At 37.9% G+C, this 19,786-nt stretch overlaps 1 protein-coding gene across 1 annotated transcript in view; it reads right to left on the bottom strand.

The window, feature by feature from the left end:
• Nucleotides 1-18,504, bottom strand: part of UHRF2 (ubiquitin like with PHD and ring finger domains 2) — an 86,951-nt gene extending 68,447 nt beyond the window's left edge. Inside the window, exons 1-3 of the mRNA XM_054583123.1 lie at nucleotides 18,061-18,504; nucleotides 11,779-12,012; nucleotides 933-1,192 (exon numbers count right to left, since the gene is read on the bottom strand). Coding sequence (XP_054439098.1) covers nucleotides 933-1,192; nucleotides 11,779-12,012; nucleotides 18,061-18,213 — 647 coding nt within the window. The 5' untranslated portion in view covers nucleotides 18,214-18,504. The remainder of the gene's footprint in view (nucleotides 1-932; nucleotides 1,193-11,778; nucleotides 12,013-18,060) is intronic.
• Between the last annotated feature and the right edge of the window lie 1,282 nt (nucleotides 18,505-19,786).

Below are 19,786 nucleotides of genomic sequence, written 5' to 3'. Positions count from 1 at the left end.
GAAATAAGCCTTATTATTAAGTTAGCCACGATCTTTTGAGAAGTATCAAAAAAGTAAATATTAAAGGGATCTGCTTTAGACCACTTTTCAGGTATCCTGAAAATCTGAGTGACACCAAAGTCTTTTATACCATTTTGTGGTAGGAAAAATCACAACCACTTTAGGATATTAAACTCTTATACATGATAAGGATTTGGTAGCATAGTATTTTGCACACATTAAGGTGCTGCTTGACTGAGAACTTAAGTCCATTTAGTGTGTTGAATAAATACTAAATCTTTCACAATAGTAACTTTTATATTAAGATTTTGAAAATAGGTAAAGAAAATAATTCAGTGTTGGAATCAAGGTAAGTTCTTAATACTGTCTTCATATGAACATTTAAAAACATTTCATTGGGGAAGGGAGACGGGAGTTATTGCTTGGTACATTTTCAGAGAGGTGGAGGAGAAAAAATTGTTCTAAAATTAGTTTGTGTTAATGCACAACCCTGTGAATACAAAAAAAACCAATGAATTATATCTTTTAAATGAATAAATTGTGAATTACCTCAATAGTAAGCTATTCAAAAAATATTTCAATCTCACTCCAAAAGGTATTATACTAATGTTATTATAAACTTTCTAAAATAGTAAAATATATGTTAAAAAAGATTATAGAGGAAGAAACAAAGAGAAACCCTTACTCACTCTATTAAGCCAGGCATTAGGATACTGAAAACAACAAACCACTTAGGAGCCAGAGACAAGTGAGCGTTAAGAAGCCCTTATTATATTATAACCACTAAAAAAACAAAACAAACAGTAATAGACTGAATAGACCCCTAAATGATTTCTTCAAAAAGACTATTATTTGAAAGGAATCTTGAAATGGAAGGTTTTGCTTCTATAAACAAAAACATGAATGAAGTCCTCAACAGCATGAGCACTTACTCATCATACTCGATATGATAGATAACGTCTTCATCAGCAGCAACAGAGTCTGAATTAGATGTAGAGGGTACACTGTCCAATTTATTTGTGTTCTCTTTGGAATTATGATTTACATTTCCTTTAGTCCTTTTACAAGAACTGCCACTCTTCAGTGGAGTTTTGCCACGTGAATGTCCATCAGAAGCTCTGGTAACACTATGTATACGTGCTTCGAACCAAGCACCAAGGCCGACATCTCTGGCGTCCACCAACTCATTTACCTAAAAAGAGTTTAAAATTAGTTAGTGCTCAAAAACCTTAATATAACTCATGCTATTTTATGGTTATCATGGTTAACAATACTTGCAACTACTTATGCTTAACCTAATTTCAAAGATTAGATCAAAACTATTCTTTTTATATGATACTGTAAATCTGTTATTTAACTTTACTCCAAATTTTCTTCAATAAAATTTGAATAGTAAAGAAAACAACCATGCCTGCATTTGACTTTTTTTTTCTTTTCAATCCTTACCCAAGGGTATGTTTATAAACCTTAGAGAGAGAGGAAGGGGAGGAGGGAGAAACATTGATTGGTTTTGCCTCCTGTATGTGTCCCATCTGAGGATCAAACCCACAACCCAAGTATGTGCCCTGCTGGGGAATCAAACCCACAACCTTTTGGTGCACTGGAGGATGCTCCAATCAACTAAGCCACTGGCCAGGGCTCTACATTTGACTTTAAAAAAATAAAATTCTTATGTACCCAAAGGTGTTCTGGCAAGCCATTCAATAAGAATGTCACTAACAAAAAGCCAGAACTTAAAAGAGTTATGATTGTGTTATTAATCTGTCCCACTAATTTCTTCAGAATTCTAAACAATATACAGTAAAGAAATAGAAAACTAGAAAAAATAAGGGAACTGTGCACATGTGCAAAGGGAAGAATTTAGTGAATGTTTTATAAAAATGGGTAAGTTCTACCAGTTAGTAACTCACTAGCAAATGCATTATTTAGTACCCCCCCAAACAAGGTAAAACATAAAAAGAACAGAGCTATAAGATGCAAAACAGATGTAGTAAAGTCTAGTGGATGATCCAGAATTAAGCTACGCAATGTAATAGGAAAAACAGTATACCAGAAGTTAAGAGTTATAGCATGGAAGATGGTTTAAAAAGAAAAATTCCTCTTGTAAAAAAAAACCCGAGGAAACTGGTCTGAAGGTCAAAGCCCTTTCAGGAGCAATAACGAAAAGACATCCCTTTAACTTTTTTTAAAAAACCTATTAAAAAGAAAAACAATGGCATCACTAATACTAGATCATCAACCTAATCAAGCTAGGTTTTTGTGAGGGTGTAAGAAAGAGACTACTTAAGGTATGCAAAAGAATTCTGACAGATGGGGCAGGGGTAAGGTGGCAGTATATACTAAAAATACCTATATGCCAGATATTATGCAAGGCTCCTTTATTTAGGCTTGGCTAACTCTAGCAACCTTAATAATTAATAATTCCTATTTTACACAATAAGGAAGACTTACAAGTTAACTTGCTCCAGTGAAAGCTAATGAAATGTAAAGCTATTATTTGAAGACATCTTGACCCTGAAACTTATGTTTTTGCTATAAGATGACAAAGTAGGTAAATAGGAACTTCAAAGGTTCAGTGATGAAATAAGAAATAAGATACTAAAAATATAAAAAGATGTCCTGGCTGGTGTGACTCAATGGACTGAGTGCTGGCCTGTGAACCAAAGGGTCACTGGTTCAATTTCCAGTCAGGGCGCATGCCTGGGTTGTGGGCCAGGTCCCCCCGTTAGGGGTGTGCGAGAGGCAACCACACATTGATGTTTCTTTCCTTCTTTCTCCCTCCCTTCCTCTCTAAAAATTAAAAACAAACCCCAGCCTTCAATGGTTTCCTACCATGCTTTTTAAAAAATAAAAGAAAAATATAACAAGGTTTCAAACCACTGAACTAATATAGAAGGTAGAAAGAATATAGACAAACCAAAAATTATTAACTATCACTACCAGAAAAGGTACTGCATTTGACCAAAGACAATTGAATGTCGCGAACATAAATGAAACATCTTGAAAGACACAGTTCAATGTAGCATTAAGAATTAAGAATTTAGAAGGGAAAGACCTAAGGGCCACCCAGGCTAAACATAGCAAAGATTAGAGATGGAGCATGGTATATACTGCATAAATTAACTCGTGTATTCAATGGACACAGGCTCTTTTTTTTAACAGCCATTATCCAGTTTAAAGACTTCAATTTCTTATAGGTAACACTAGCTAAAACAAAAAATAATTAATGTTAAGGTCTATCATACTTGGGAGAATAAACTGAGGCTACTACTCTTTCATAGCAAAATGTAAGAGGTTTCATATAGCACTACTATTATTCTAGAAGAGAATGGAGCATATGGTTGATCTGAAAACAGTCACAGCAAAAATGCATTGAACAATATAAATCTCACTACAGAAAAGTATAGGGTATAAATGAAATATTTAACCTGCCTATCAAAAATAAGAAACTAGCTGCAGCCCTGGTGGCGTAGCTCAGTAGGTTTAGCTTGTATCAAGGTTGTGGGTTTAATCCCCAATTAGGGCACACATGGGATGCAACAAATGAATGCATGGGTAAGTGGAATAACAAATCAATGTTGCTCTCTAAAAATCAATAAATTAAAAAAGAAACTAACATGCAGATATAGTATCTGGATATCTTAGTATTTGACAATACAATTAGAGTTAACAGAAACCTAAGTCAATCTAAAAATACTGCTACTGCTTAAATATCACATGAGAGAACTTATTAGTTCATAAAGGTAAGGCATTCTTTTGAGTAACCCTAGATTTATAACTGGAAAAAAGAGCTACAAATTCTTTTATTAAGTATAATCACTCATGATATGCATATAAACTGGATGGAAAAAAGGCTTTTAAATTCAAAAATATAGTTTCTGCACATTACACAAATTAGGCCAAATTTGAATGGGTCAAACTGCCTCCAAGAGGTTTAAGTTCTTTTGTAAAGCCTGGGATTTGAAAATGGTTCAGAAGAGAATACTTAAACTTGTATGATTAACATGAAAACAGAGGATACCACCATGGTAACTTTAACATCCAGTTGAAATTAAGAACTGAAAAGTATGTCCAAAGCCACAGCATGTACACCGTCAAGAGTCAACCCTAATGTAAATGATGGACTTTAGGAGATGCTGTGTCAATGTAGGTATGTCAGTTCTAACAAATGTACCACTCTGGTGGAGGAGGTTGATAATAAGGAAGGCTATGCATGTGTCAGTAGGAGGTATATGAAAAATCTCTACTTCTCATTTAATTTTGCTGTGAACCTAGAGCTGTTCTAAAACGTAAACTCTATTTAAAGGTGGGGGGGGGGGGGGAGGGAAGGAAAAGGAAAACACCCTGGAAAGTAATTAGCTAGAAAAGAGCAATAAAAAAGAAGACAAAATGATAAACAGGAAAACAACGTGTGTGTGTGGTGGTGGGGGATGGGTGTGGGGAGTGTCTCAATTGCACCTATGGACTTCCTTTGCAGAGGTAACTGACAACATGGAGAGGCTAATGCCACTGGAAGAATTACTTGTATTTCCACAGGGAAGGCAGCAATCCAGGCAGGACCAAAAAGGGAAAGCACCAAGTTTGGTCAGAAGTCAGAAGAAGCATGGAAAGCATGGTCCAGAGACCACTGCATTTTCCATGTAAAAGGCAAGGCAGAGCAGGGAAAAGTTTTTGATTGGCTAATCTGAATAATGTCGGCAGGCTCTGGGCTATAAGGGTGGTCTCTAGTTGTCTGGTAGCTGATGCTGGGTGCTTAAAGCATAGGAGTATTGGTTGGTTTGTAAAAGTTAGATAAAGAATGTGGCTGGGGTTGTGGACTCCAGGTTGGTTCATTTGTATATGAAAGGCAGGCTCACTAACAAGCTGCTTACTACTCTTCCTTGGTAGCCCTAAAATAGAAAGTCTATCCTCAGCCACTCCCCAGAAGATGTTAAAACATCATAAAACAAAACAAAAACACCCCCTACACAATTCATGGATGAGGTGTTTGAACTGAAAAGTCATCAGTTTAAAAGAAAAAATCCAATCACATCAATCTAAGCTTAAGAACTGAATTTACTGCCCTAGCTGGTGTGGCTGAGTGGACTGAGCGCTGGCCTGCAAACCAAAGGGTCCCCGGTTCAGATCCCCACTTTAGGGCACATGCCTGGGTTGCAGGCCAGGTCCCAGCACAGGGCACGTGAAATGCAACCACACATTGATGTTTCTCTCCCTCTTTCTCCCTCCCTTCCCCTCTCTAAAAATAAATAAAATCTAAAAAAAAAAAAACCACCCCAAAACTGAATTTATTCATGTCAAAAATATAGCCACAGTTAGAGAAGAGTCTTCAATGTCCAAGTATTTGACAGATATACCTATAGATATGAACACAAAGAGAACAAAAAAAGAAAGCATTAAAAAATAAAACAATGCTAATAGCAAATATAGCAAATATTTGAGAATGTACTATATGCTGGGTATACTTCTTTTTTGGGGTGGGGGAGCCTAATACTTCTAAGCACTTTATATGTTCTATGGAAAACACACCAGTTCTGCAGATAAACCTAGGTTTAAATCCTTGTCTATCACCTGCTAGGTATAACCTCGAACAAGTTACTTAAGCTGTCTTATCCTCAGCTTCTTTATAACATACTTAGCAGTGTATTTTAGGTGACAAAATGAAAATGATGTGCCAATTTAGCAACACATAGTAGGCACAAATGAAACAACCACCCCCTTCCACAAAGTATCATTAAAACTCAGAGTATCGTCTCATTGCCATACTCTGCTTGGTAAACATATTAGCAGTTTACTATTATGTACATTACCTCCTTTAAAATTACAATATAAAAGTTATTATTTTCAATGAGGTTCATAAGTGAAATATACTTGCCTTCAGAAGATAACACAGCTAAAAGTGGGAGCTATGCTGATAAAGGTTTCTCCAACTCTGAACATGACTCTCTCCTTATATACCATTATTTCATCACAGAGTTACAAATCAAAGTGCAATATGGTTCCATTTACATGAAGTTCAGAAAGAGGAAAACCAGGATGCACACACAAGTTAAAAATTCTTAAGAAGTTTTTAAAGAATTAATAATAGGATAAAGTTAATAAAAAGCAAGGAAATGATTACCATAGAAGTTTAGATAGTAGTTACAACTGAGGAAGAGGGAGTTATAATCAAGAGGGCACATGTGAAGTTCCTGGGGAAAAGCTATTTTATTTCTTAATTTGTGTGGTGTTTATGGACATTGATTTCATAATTATTTCATTAAGCTCTACTCTTTTTTGGTACTGTCTGTTAAGTTTCTTAATAAAAAGTTAAATATCAAAGAAGCAGAGTTGTTCAATAGACAAAAAATAGGGAATACTAAGATATCATGATGTTTTAATTAGTGGTAATTATTAATAATTTCCCTTTTTATTTTGTACAATGAGCATAAGAAAACATGTAATATGTTTAGCAGTGCCACACACACAACTTGGAAAAAAACCTTACTACCCTGAAAGCTTACTACCATCAATATAGATAGATATTATTTAGGCAATGATGATAGTCATTTCAAAGTAGGATCTTTACAACTCTACATCCGAAAGTCAAAAATTAAAACAAATTTACATCTCAACAGTCCACCTCATTTCAGAAAAATAAATTTCTTCCTAAAGTCAGTGTGATCCAAGTTCTGTTATACAATGGAAATTAAGGGGCCCAGCCTCTGCACAACCTTCCACAGCCTCTCCAAATGCAAAGTGATATTTAGTACCTTATGACATATGAAGAGATATCTGAAACTGACCAAATGTTCCTCTAAGTTACCAAATAGCAAAACAAGAATGATATTGGATTATAACTTCAAATTAAAAATTTATTTTAATGTATTAAGTTTAGTGCTTACCTATGCCAATTTTGACTAATGTGGATTTGAAAATTCTTTTTTTGTACCTACTTATGTCATGTGGTCCAAAGACAATTTTATGCAAAACAAAAAGCCCCAAAATTTTTTGCTCAGCCTTAAAAAAGTTTTACTTATAGAAAGCTCTATGTCTATAAAACAAAAATCTTTACAAAGCAACAGTGACATATGTAAATATTCAAGATAAAGGGGGAAAAAAGCCTCCCAATTTTTAAGTGATCTAGAAACAATGAAATTTTAATATATTTACTATTCAGAGACCTAGTCTAAGAATAATAGACAAAATTCAAAGCAAATGCAAAACAAATCAATTAAAAAGTAGCAGCTTACCCTTGGCCAGGTAGCTCAGTTGGTTAGAGCATTGTGTGGATATGCCAAGGTTGCAGGTTTTGATCCCCACTCAGGGCATATACAAGAATCAACCAATGAATGCATAAATAAATGGAACAAATTGATGTTTCTCTCCCCACCCCCCAATTCCTCCCTAAAAATCACGTAAAAAGAAAAAAAGTAGCAGCTTCTCAGCATTTTCACATTAGCTAAAACAATATCTAATAAAATTCCATGAAGGCAGGAGGCAATATCACTTGCTTACCCCTCCATCTCTAATACCTAGTACACTTATACACTATATACTCAAATATTCATTCAATGAATAAAGTACCCAGAAATAAGCACTTCTAGATTTAAAAAAGTTACTAGTTAAAATTTCAAATATCTATGACAATTACTGAACTTCATTAAAAAAAAAAGGAAATACGTAAAATGAATTAGACTCCTGAACTAACAAGGTTAAATGCACCTTTGACTAAACTTGTTATTCTATGAAACACAGTAGCCTTTTGAGAATTTAAGTGCCAGATACCACAAATGTGTTTCTAAGTGAAGAAACAATGTAAAATTTACTGACCAAGTTTGTAAAACTTAGAAACCACTGCATTGGAATTTGAAACCAAGCCTACTGACAAAGCTGAAGTCCTTAACATCTTTGCTACTTATTAATACAAAATATAAGAGATGCTAAAAAGTTAGGCACCAGAAGTTGATAGCCAAAGCATTAACACTGAAAATAAAAAGCAAGGATGTGGTAAGGAAAGTACTTTTTCATGATGCACTTCTAAATTAGATTTGGGGAAGTGGACATGACAGGGTATTGAGAAGCATGTTAAACAGAAAGAATTTAAATTGACCAGAACTGATTAACCTTGATTATCTCAGATCTGTAGATACATAAACAGGCTTTCCAATGAGAACAAATTCATATCCCCACTGTCTAAAACAAATCAAATCAAAAGCAGCAGCTTCTAAACTGCTGCCTGTAACCAAAGTTGAAAATAATGTAAGATTAAAAATAAAAGAAAATGTAAGATTAATATAAACAGATGGTTACATAAATATTTATTGACATACGGATATACAAGAGTTGCTATACATACATATATTTCCTTGCTCTGTCAGTTGAGCGCCCTTTAAGTAATGACTCCCTGGTAGCAAGGAGCACACCCTACAGTCTGGTTTGGTTTCTAATTCCATTCTCCAGTTAAAGGAACCAAGGCTTCTTAAGGAAATGGTTGATTCCAGGAATGGAGCAGGTAACACACAAAATGAACCTGGTGGTCCTTCTAGCATCAGAAAGTGCTTTAACAACAACAACAACAACAACAACAAAAAACAAAAACAAGCAACAGAAAACCCCACAATAATGAGGGTTTGTCAAAGGGACACAGAAAAAGATTCATACTAACGTAAGTAAATGACTGACTAAATAAATGAAGCAGAAGAGACCAGTCTCCCATGTGGAAGAATTCCCAATAATTTTTGTAGATAATCTGCCCTCAAGGAAGTGAAGTACTGAACTACCCACCTGTGGGCCACAAATAGTGACTTCATCTCAAAGGTTACATACAGTATGAAAAGGCGTGCAGGGGATGAAGGTGGGAGAGTTAACTTTGCAGTGAAGAAAACTGACAAACACTACCTCAGACAGGTGACTAAGTTCACACAGTGATAAGTTACTATTGATGTAAAACCTGAGTTATAATTAGCAAATAGAATGGTGATAGTATGTGCCACTAGATATGACATGATGAAAACATCACTTTATCTCTGTGGTCTTCCTCCCAAAAATATTTAAATCCAGTCTAATGATGAAGAAAACAATAGACAAATCCAAATAGAAGGACATTTTACAAAATACCTGACCAGTACACCTCAAAACTGTGTCATCAAAAACAAGTCTGAGAAACTGTCACAGTCAAGAGGAGCCTAAGGAGATATGACAACTATTGAGTATTTAGTATAACATTAATGTAAATGTAATGTGGTATCTAGATGGAACTCTGTAACAGAAAAAGGATATCAGGTAAAAGCTAAGGAGATATGTTCCATTAATTATAACAAATGTACCATACTTATGTAAGATGTTAATAAAAGGGTAAACTAGGTATAGGAAATATGGAAACTCTGTAGTAGCTTTCCAACTATGGTATAACTTTTTCTAAAATAAGTTTATTTAAAAGTAAAATGTGAAGAATATCAATGTACAAAGTATTGATAACTAAAGAGGGATGAAATCAATGGGTGATATAGAAAGCAATATGGCAGATGGACTTCCAATATTAACAACCCTGTCTGATCTTTGTGAAAACTATATTAAGCACTGTTTTAATTTATGTCTTGCCCATATCATGTAAGTTTATTCCTAAAGTTTGCTTTGTTATTGAAATTTTTTCTTTTACTAAATGATTATAACAAGTTATTGGTATTTATACAGTCACTTTATTGATTGCTCATAATGCTCCAATGTTGACTTTCTCAGCTTTTCCAGGTATCTGTAAGTATTAACTTTGCCTTCTCCATATTTACACTTTGTTGTTTTCCTGTGTATCTGTATATCTGATACTTCTAGAAAGATGTTAAACAACAGCTTGCTGGCTTCCTTGTCCACCTCCCATATTTAATGGAAATGTTCTGGCTTTTGTCCACCATTAAACACAATGCTAGGTATGGCTTAAAATATTCATTTACTCATCTGTTCCTCTTACCAAAGATTTTAAATCAGAAATAGATTCAAATTTGTATTTAGATGTTTTTAGAAAACATTTCAGATTAGATCATTTGTTCTCTTTGGTTTATTAATATGATGAATTATGTTAAAATATGTTCTAATAAACTCTCCTGCTTTGATAAACCATACATATTCAAGGTATTGTGTTTTTTTTTAATATATTGTCACAATTTTATTTGCTTAATATAACTTAGGCTTTACATCAATATGTAGCAATGCTGGTGTGCTTTTTAGTCATGTGTTTAGTGTCAGTGTTATAGTAAATTTATTTTTTTAAAAAGAGGGGAGCTTCCCATTTCTTTATGTTGTGGGTCAATTTAGGTAACATTATAATTATTTATTCTTTGCAGGTTAGCATTTCATCAACGTAGCCACCCAAATCAGGTACTTTTGAGACACAGCTCTTTGCCAGTTTTCTTGATTCTTTCCATATTTATGGATCTGTTTGCATTTTTCATAGATCCAAAATCATCTTGTATTTTCTTAAATAATTTACTTCACCTACCAATCTTTCATTTTTAACCTTGAAAATTCTCTGAAAAATTGAGTCTTGGTCCCAATTTATCTCAACTGATAAGAATTAAGAAAAGAGTTATAAGGATAGAAAAGGATGAAGCAAAACTGTCATTTGATTATTTCTACCAAATTTATTAGAACAAATTTGAAAAGGATGCTGAATACAAAGGTCAATAAATAAATCAATTCCATTTCTATACATCAACAAACAAATCACAATTTTAAAAAAATAATCATTTATAATGGCATAAAAAAGAAATCAACTAGAAATAAATCAAAACAAGATATGTAAAGAGAAAAATAATTAACATGTCAAAGATCTAGATTAATGGAGACATTGATCATGTTCATGAATGAAGGACTAAATTATTGTAAAGATGACAATACTCTAAGCTGATCTATATACAATCCCCACCAAATCCCACATTATTTATCTACAGAGTTTTGACAAACTAATTCTAAAATTTTCACATGCAAGTGTTAAAATACAAAAACCAAGACACCCTTAGATAGTAATTAAATTTTGAGATGAAGGAAAGGGAGATGATAAAACAGCGCTACAGTACTCAGGACATTATGGCCACAGGGATAGGCAAACACACCAATGGAATAAAGTAAAGAGTAATTTGTCCTATGAATGAACAACCAGCACTTCCATTTATAGATAAAAATTCCTACAGAAATTCTTGAACATGTGCACCAAGGTACACACAGAAGGTTCAAAGCATAACTGTTTAAAAGAGCTGAAAATGGGACGGTTCAAAAAGCTAATAAACAGAGATTAGATAAATATATTGTGACATGTTAATAAAATGTTATAATAAAAGTGAAAAATAAAAGTTTTATGCATGAGAATCTCTAAAAGTTGAGAAAAAGTAGAATTCCGTTATATAAAACCCAAATATAGACAAAACAAAACATATTGTTTAGGGATATGTACATTAGTGACACTACGGAAAAACATGAAATGAAAAGAACCATAAAAGAACAAGTAGTTTACTTTGTTCTGAATGAGAGGGAGATGTGTTCTGGTAGGGCACATAGGAGGCTTTGCAAAGGAACTGGCATCATTCTACTTCTTAACTGTGTTGGAATTACACAGGTGTATTATGCTTTAAAGTGTACATATACATTTTATATGTTCATCTATATGATTTACAACTTTTAAAAAGACTTTAAGGAGTATCAACAGCCCTTTACTTTCAAATGGCAATCAATGTACTTACTCACAACATCCTGAGAGAAGAGACATCTGCACTCTCACAGCTAACAAGAATTCTGAATTAGACAACATACCTTATATAGTCCAATGCCAGGATCAATGAGGAAATCACGAGTGGATGTAGATGGCTGACTGGATGATCCCACCCTTGGTGCTTTCTTCATTTTAGGCGGAGTATTAGAAGAGGGTTTGGCCTGTACATCAGTCTGTTTAGATGTGCTAGGAAGATCAGGATCTGGGCGAACTAGTAGCTGAATTATATCATTCAGTCCAACATCATAGTCAAATAAAGTATATCCATTTTCCAACTAGAAATAAAGAAAAAGATTAAAATGCTTCTCTCAAAACTTGACCTTTCTATATCTTTAGTAATCCAAATTATTAAAATAAAATTCACAGCATCGTAATTAGTGACCCTGAAACCATTCCTATTACTTTATGGCCTCTGATGTCAATATCTTCTCAAAAATGTCAATAAATTAAGAATCATTCCACATTAGCTAGAGGGTACACTGATAGCCACAGGGGGGAGGAGGGCGGGAAACATCACTGCTGTTACCTCATCACCTAAACAGAAAAACTAGATTTCTCATAAAGTTTTATTTCAATGAACAGTGCCTGAGCCCACCACAAGAAATAAAAAATTTTGAAAGTGAGTTGGCTTATGACGTTGTGTTCACAAAGACATTAAGTTAAACATTTCATCTTTCTGAAGACTGTCAAATTTTTTTAAAAGCCAGGAAAAAATTATTCAAGTAGGAATAATTACCATTCTTGCTCATGCTATTCCACTTGCTTAAAGTTCTCTAATTCCATCCATTTCTAAGGGTTATTAGTCGTATCATGAAAAGTCTTCCAGGATGAATAGTGAATAAATTATCTTGCAACTTACCATATTTTGGCAAGGTCTCTGTAATATGCTAAATGGTATCTATCCCATCCTGCTATGCCCAAATATTTGAATCCCAGGTATCTCAGAACGTGGCATTTGTAAACAGAGTCTTTTCAGAGGTAATTAAATTAAAAATAGGTCATATGGGTGGGCCCTAATGTGATTGGTATGCTAATAATTTAAAATTTGGACAAACGACAGAGGGAAGATGCAAAGGCACACAAAGAAGAAACAGCCATGTGACTAGGGTGATGTATTTACAAGCCAAGGAATAACAAAGATTGCTAGCAAACACAAAAATTAAAGGAAACAAGGAAGATTTTCCCTAGAGCTATCAGAGAGAGCAGGGCCCTGCTGACACCTTAATTTCTTTCAGATTTATAGCCTCCAAAACCGGCAGATAAAAATTTTGTGGTTTTAAGCCACCTAGGTTTTGGTACTTTGTTGCAGAAGCTCTAGGAAACTAAGTCTCCATTTTGTTTCTTATAAAATTCAACTGGCCACTTCACTATGATACAATAAGAAAACTAAACTTCTTCAAGATTAGAACCATCATTTCCCCAGAAATATTACCAATTTAGTTGGTCATTTTCCTCTCTTTGTATGTAATATCTATCACCATCTACAACTCTCTATCACAAGAAGACCATGCTTGAGATGTCAAAGAATGAAAGTCTGTCCTTGAATGGTGGGTCCAAGAACACACCTAGCACAATCTTGCAACTTTGAGGTGTTCCAATTGTTAAATAAAACAAGGAATCAAGAAATTCATAAATTTCTCAGTGAGTAAATTAAATTAGACACTATCTCACAGGTTAGTTAATATGCTTATTACAAATAGACCTAAGGAATTTTCCAAAATTCAGTAAACAGATATGCCTATAGGGTTGGCAAAGTTAATAAGCGGGATGGCAAAGTTAATAAATTCCAAAAAATGGAACTTACTAATTAAAAAATTGTGTTTCTTTTTACATGTTTAAATTTCAGTCACCTTCAAAGTACTCCCCATTTAATGCAATAAACCCATCGAAACAGTTTTTCCATTGCTCAACACTATTTTTGAACTCGCTTGTTTTAGTGCTTCTGTTGTTGTTTGTTTCACCTCTTCCACATCAGCAAAACATTTCCCTTTGAAGACTTTTTTCATCAGGAACAAACAAAGTTGCTCAGGGCAAGATCGGGTGAATGGGGGGTAGGGCATGGGGAGTCATGCCCTTTTCAGTCAAAAACTGCTGAACACTCAGCTCATGGTGCAGGCAGGTGTGCTCATAAATCACCAATCATGAAGTGGGCAAACATGTTGAAAGAGTGAGTCTTCAAAAAATAATTCACTGAACCTGAATCAGCCTCTCACAACAATGCCGTCTGGTGCACTGATACAGATGGGTTCTTAGAACACTCACCTAGTGGGGGAAGTCTGTACTACAAGTGCCTGCCCTCTAGAAGATAATTTGAGTTTTTGGGGTAGGCAAGGTCCCCCTTTGTATTACATTATTAAAAGATAAACAAGAACTCCTAATCCTGGACTCCTGGGGAGAAAAAAATATCAAGGAACAAAAAAACTACACATTTTCACCTTTATTTTGACATTTTCCAAGAGCCTCGCCTCACCAAAAAAAAAAAAAAAAAAAAAAAAAAAATAGAACACACTAATTCTGAACAGGTGAAAAAGCACAGCTTGGTTAAACATACAACTGTTGCATATTATGACAATTATAAAAAAATGGAAGTGTTTAGCCCTAGTGGGTGTGGCTCAGTAGACTGAGTGCTGGACTGCAAAGCAAAGGGTTGCCAGTTCAATTCCCAATCAGGGCACAATCTTGGGTTGCAGGCCAGGTCCTTGGTGGGGGGGCGCATTGAGAGGCAACCATACACTGATGTTTCTCTCCCTCCCTTCCCCTCTATCTAAAAATAAATAAAAATCTTTAAAAATTATTTGGACAATGATTATTGAAGATTCTACATTTCTAACCAGTCCCTAAATATAATAACTGGTACTTAAAAAATAAAAAAAGGGAGGTTTAAAGTAGAAAATAAAAATAAGCTCTCTAATAGCATAGAGCATGCAAATTTACTGGTAGGGCATTCCCCAAAATGAAGAGAGCTGTTAAGGTAGTAAAATAATTGGAAATCCATAAACACTTTTCCACTGAAATTTGAGGCTCAAGAGTCAAAGGGACTTGGAGGGCATTCTTATACTCAACCTCTTTGACTAGTTTTTACCAACTGATCAATCAGTAAATACAAGCTGCTTCAAAGGATATTTGGTTTGAAAGGAAAAGCAGTGTCTGAGTGAAAGTCAAAGTGAAACACTAAGCATTTCAAGGCATGAGGTCTGATAACAGAAGTTAGACTCGTTAACATTGTAACCACCTTTCCAATTATTCATGCTTACTATGATAGCCACTTTTACCCATAGTATCCACTCCTTTCCCTCCCAGTGTTCCTAAAACAGTCATTGTCCATTGCACAGCACGTTCCCCACAGCTAAGCCATTGTGAATAATGTTAGAATGACTTGTTCCTTGAAAAGTACTGAAGTTCTTCCAAATTTAATTAAAGTGCAAACTAAAAGTTACCTTCCCCTTATATTATGCTGAGTGGGGAGAAAGAGATTGGGTTACGAAGAAATTACAAACACCTATGAGTTTCAGGCATAAAGTCCACCAATGTCTCACAAGAGAAAATGTTTGAGAGCTGCCATCCTAGAAGATGGGGCTGCAACACATTCAATGCTAGAGAGGCAGGAATGGCCCCAGAATTTTCTGTTTTGCCAGACTGCACTCTTGAATTTTTATTTGGTTGAAGGCAAAAATTCCAGGTAACAGAAAGGATTGTTAAGAGTAATGAAAGGGAAAACTAGGAAGCAAACACCCAGTGGCAGTGGCTGAAAAGGCAGCGGGGGAAGTCATTAACAAGAGGCTAACAATAAGCACGTGGATGGAAAGCATTGTTAGCAACTTTCATGTACCTCTCACATATAATATATGCAATACATTACACACACACACCCTTTTGAACAGGCAAACACTTTGCCATGGCTGGGTAACCCAGTTGGTTAGAGCATTGTCCCCAATATGCCAAGGTTGTGGGTTCAATCCCTGATCAGGGCACATACAAGAATCAACCAATGTGCATATCTAAGTGGAACAACATATCGGTGTTTCTCTCCCTCTAAATAAATAAAAATTTAAAAACAAATAGGCAAACACTTTTACTTTGTTTCCTGTATAAAACAGGAAGAGTTCACAGGCAAAGGTAATTATTCAGTTTTTCTTCAGCTCTGGTTCATGTCCCATAGGTACCATCTATTCTAAGGGTATCTCTAAGTGGTACAGGGACAAGAATGAAGGGAGTGGAGAGGATCTTTTTGGAGTAGGAAAAGCTCTGGATTCTCAAAAGATTTAGAGATCCACCAACACTACTTTAAAAAATCAACAAAAACAATCCCCAGGGTGCTTCAAATTCAACCCCCCAGAAAAGAATATCCAAATGAGGACCCTACTCTAACCAGAACTTAACAACCCTGAATTGCTATTTTCCATTTTGACCCTCAAAAAAAGTAGAGTCAATTACACAGCTTCTCAAATTTAATTTGCATACAGATCACCTGGGGTCCTTGTTAACATACAGATTCTTGTTCAGTAGGACTGGCATGAGGCTCCCAGGTGAAACTAATGCTGCTGGTCCTGCTAATACAGGGACCATGCTTTGAATAGTAAGGAACTAATAGGAAACTGACAAACCTTCAACTTTTATTTTCAAACTCTGGTGTTCATCAGAATCTCCCATGGGGTCTTGTTAAATTCAACTACTTGGAATTTTGGGGTGATCTGAGCATCTATAATAAAATATTCACGTGATTCTGATACACACCAAAGATAATAAGACTTTAGTGGTGTTGCCCAGGAATACATTCTGATGCTTCATTTCTCTAACTGGTGCTGAAGTTACCCAAGTAGCTCAGGCATTGATGTCCTACTGTCCCTAGCTAGAAAATAAAATTCAGAAGGCTGGTTACATGCTTTTCACCTTTGACCAAAATATAAAAAGTATCAGCCACTGGCAGCACAGCAATATAAATCTAAGTAGTGTTTATGCAATTATTTCAAAAGCAAAGTTTACAACTAAATTTGAACACCTGTTTTTATTACAAGTCAAACACTAACAGATCAATAAAAACTGGCTGCAAGAACATATCAAAGATGTTATAAACATTTATTTTAAAACACATTAAAACATCTCATGGCTCGCTTTATTCTCAATGTAATCTTGTTACTCTGAAATGTCTGGGCAGTTTTAGAACGGTAAGCATATTAAGAGTAGAAAAATATTCCTTTCAAATCCTTTGTGGTTGTAGGAAAACGGCTACCATCAAATCCAAGTGAGCTACATTTATTTCAAACCACAGGATCGGAGCCAAGCTGTGGTCTATCAACGGGAGGATGCCAACTTTTTTAGTGGATTACATTTTTTTTAAAAGACAGAAAAATAAGATCGGTCTGGGTCTGTGGGTATAGACCAACAGAGACTTGTGGGATAGGAAAAAATCCCCAATGGGCCAGTGCATGGCCATACCATACAACTACGAGAAGCGCCCACAGATACCTTCACCGCCAAAAACACTTTTCAGCCTTCAAGTAAGTATCGCTGGCTATGCTCCAGTTGCCGTGCTAAAAACTTCGGTGAGGGTACTACTAGTAAGAGGAACAAAAACAGTCCTTTATATTCCTTTCCTTTCTGGGAATAACTCCTAGGGCCTATACTGGGCAGTTTAAACACGGTCCTGGGTTACATCAATAGCTCCTACAGCCCAGGTCTCTAATCTTCTCCCGGGCAGTTATCAATTCTAGGAGAGTGGGTGAGAGACGGGAAGTCCTGGAAGTTCTGGAAACCCTGCGAAATCTTTCAGAGTTTACAAATCCCTTCCACACTGAGGAGGCAGGACTACGGTTCTTGTGCTCAGTATGTAAGTTTCCTCCTTTCCTATTTGGGAGCTGAAGCGCGGAAGGGCCACGGAAGCGACGAGAGCCGTTAGCCGGGGCTGCCGGCCCTCCCCACCTGCACTGTGGCATGGCCGCCACAGCCCGCTGCCCTCCCCGCCCTCCAGGGGCCCCAGACCCCGATGAGCGCGGGAAGCGAAAGAACCCACGCGCTCTGGCCGGCTTTGCCTGCGGCTGCTGCCCCACTGTAAAAGGGCGGCGAGGTCTCAGTGCTTTAGCCACCCCCGCCTACGACCCCGCCGGGCGCACCTGCACTCGGGGCTGGCAGGGACCCCGCTGCGCCCCCTCAGCGGGCCCAGGCCCGCACTTTTGAGTCTCGCGGACTGTCCACTCCAAGTGGAGCCAGGTGCGCTCTGAGCGCGCGGCGCACCAAGCCCTCCGGCCGGCCCAGCCCACGCGTCCTGGGGAAGCCCCACTGCTCTCGCCCCGGGATTCTCGAGGGGTGCGGTGGGCACGCCTCACCTGCTTGCCCCGGTAGAAGAGGCGCTGGCACTCGGGCCGCACGTCGAACAGAGCCCACACTCGTTCGCGCAGCTCCTCAATTGTGGCTTTGCGAGACACGTCCTCAATGGTGCGCGTCTGGGAGCCGTCGATGGTGCGAACCTGGATCCACATCTTCGCGCCGGGAAAGGGGGCCGGCTCTGCTTTGTCTCCCCCTGCGCTTAGGGCGCCGCGCCCCGCCTGGCCCGCGCCGCTTCTCCGCTCTCCGCGGCTGGCGGGCGAGCGCGTGCACAGCGAAGACCGATCAGACGCCGGGCCCGACAGCCGGCCGCGACTCCTAGACCGCGCACTCGCGCAGCGGAGCTCAAAACGAAAGGAAACCGGAACTAGTCTGAGGCGCCGCTGCTACAGCCACCGCCTCACAAATAGGAAGAAACCTAGTCTGCGCCGCGCGGAGTGTTTACTTATAGAGCTGTAGCTCCCACATGGAGGTCACGGCGCCAACCCAGATCTCGCGAGATTCACACCGGGCTCCGCCTTAAAGAGGAAGCGGCCGGGGAAGTGACTGTAGACCGAAGGGAACTAAATGGGCGGGGGCGGGGTGGGCGGGGCGGAGGGCGGGGCTTCCCAGAGCCGTTACTTGTTCCTTCGCCTGCACCTGGATTTTTGACACGCCCTCTCGCCTTCGGATTTTGAGCGGTTACGAGGCCACCCACACTGGTTGCCGTTTTGGTCTTTGTCTCGGCGCCCCGGGAGCGAGCGACTACAGTTGTGGTTTCAAAAACACAGCGAAAATAAGAAACTCTGACGTGCACTTATAAGATCATGAAAACGGAGTTGCGGACGGCCGCGGCCTAAATTTCTGAGAAAGCACAGAAGGAAATGAGCTCGCTCCATCACGCTCACAAGGACACTGTCCGCCACGCGGCCTGGCGGCGTCGGTCACCCTGGAAAGGCTCCTGGGACCCTTCTGCTTCACCAACTCGTTTACCGCCAGGCCTAAAGGCTACCTTCGCTCGGAAACAGCTTCCGGGAGTTTCCCGCCGCTGGGCCGAGACAGTGGCTCCAGGCCCACAGGCCGCGGGTCCAGCTGGGATCGCCCTGCCTGGCCCTGGGCGCTCACACCCGGACCTCTGGCCTCGGTGTTGCGAGTGGCGCCACTTGGAGGACCACTCCTCAGAAGCGGACTTTTCTGTTTGTGGACCTTCCGTGTTAGAGTGCTTTTGGCCTCCGAGTTGCAGGGTCGTGGAAAACAATTTTAAAGGATGCAAAACTACACACCTCTAAAAAAAGAACTCCAAACATCTTACTAGGAATAAATTCTCAGAAATGGACCCATTGCAGCATTACCTAACAATGGGCTTATTAAAATGAAAATATATTTTCAGAAGAAGGAAGGGAGCACATGAAAGTAGAAATACATATATATTTACATACACACACGCATACATACTGGGACTTTATATAACTTAAATATTGAGACCAATGCTCATTATTACTATAAAGGTGGGGCAACATTTTTATAATAACCAATTAAAGTAATTACAAGTACAGAGAAGTCCAGTAGTAGCATAAAAAAAAAAATGGCCCACATGGCAGGGGCAGGAAAAAAAGGAAAATAGAAATAAATAAATGTGTGTGTGTGTGTGTGTGTGTGTGTGTGTGTGTATTCGGGTCTCTGCCCTTGCCGAAAATTTTGCATTCACTTATATCCTGTAAATATAATTCCCCTTGTCAGCTCCAGATT

This window comes from Pteronotus mesoamericanus, unplaced genomic scaffold (genome assembly GCF_021234165.1).
Source record: "Pteronotus mesoamericanus isolate MK-2021 breed Mesoamerican mustached bat unplaced genomic scaffold, CSHL_Meso_final contig_73, whole genome shotgun sequence".
NCBI classification, from domain to species: domain Eukaryota; kingdom Metazoa; phylum Chordata; class Mammalia; order Chiroptera; family Mormoopidae; genus Pteronotus; species Pteronotus mesoamericanus.
The sequence above is the reverse complement of the archived record's forward strand: the minus strand, read 5'-3'. Positions and strand labels throughout refer to the sequence as shown.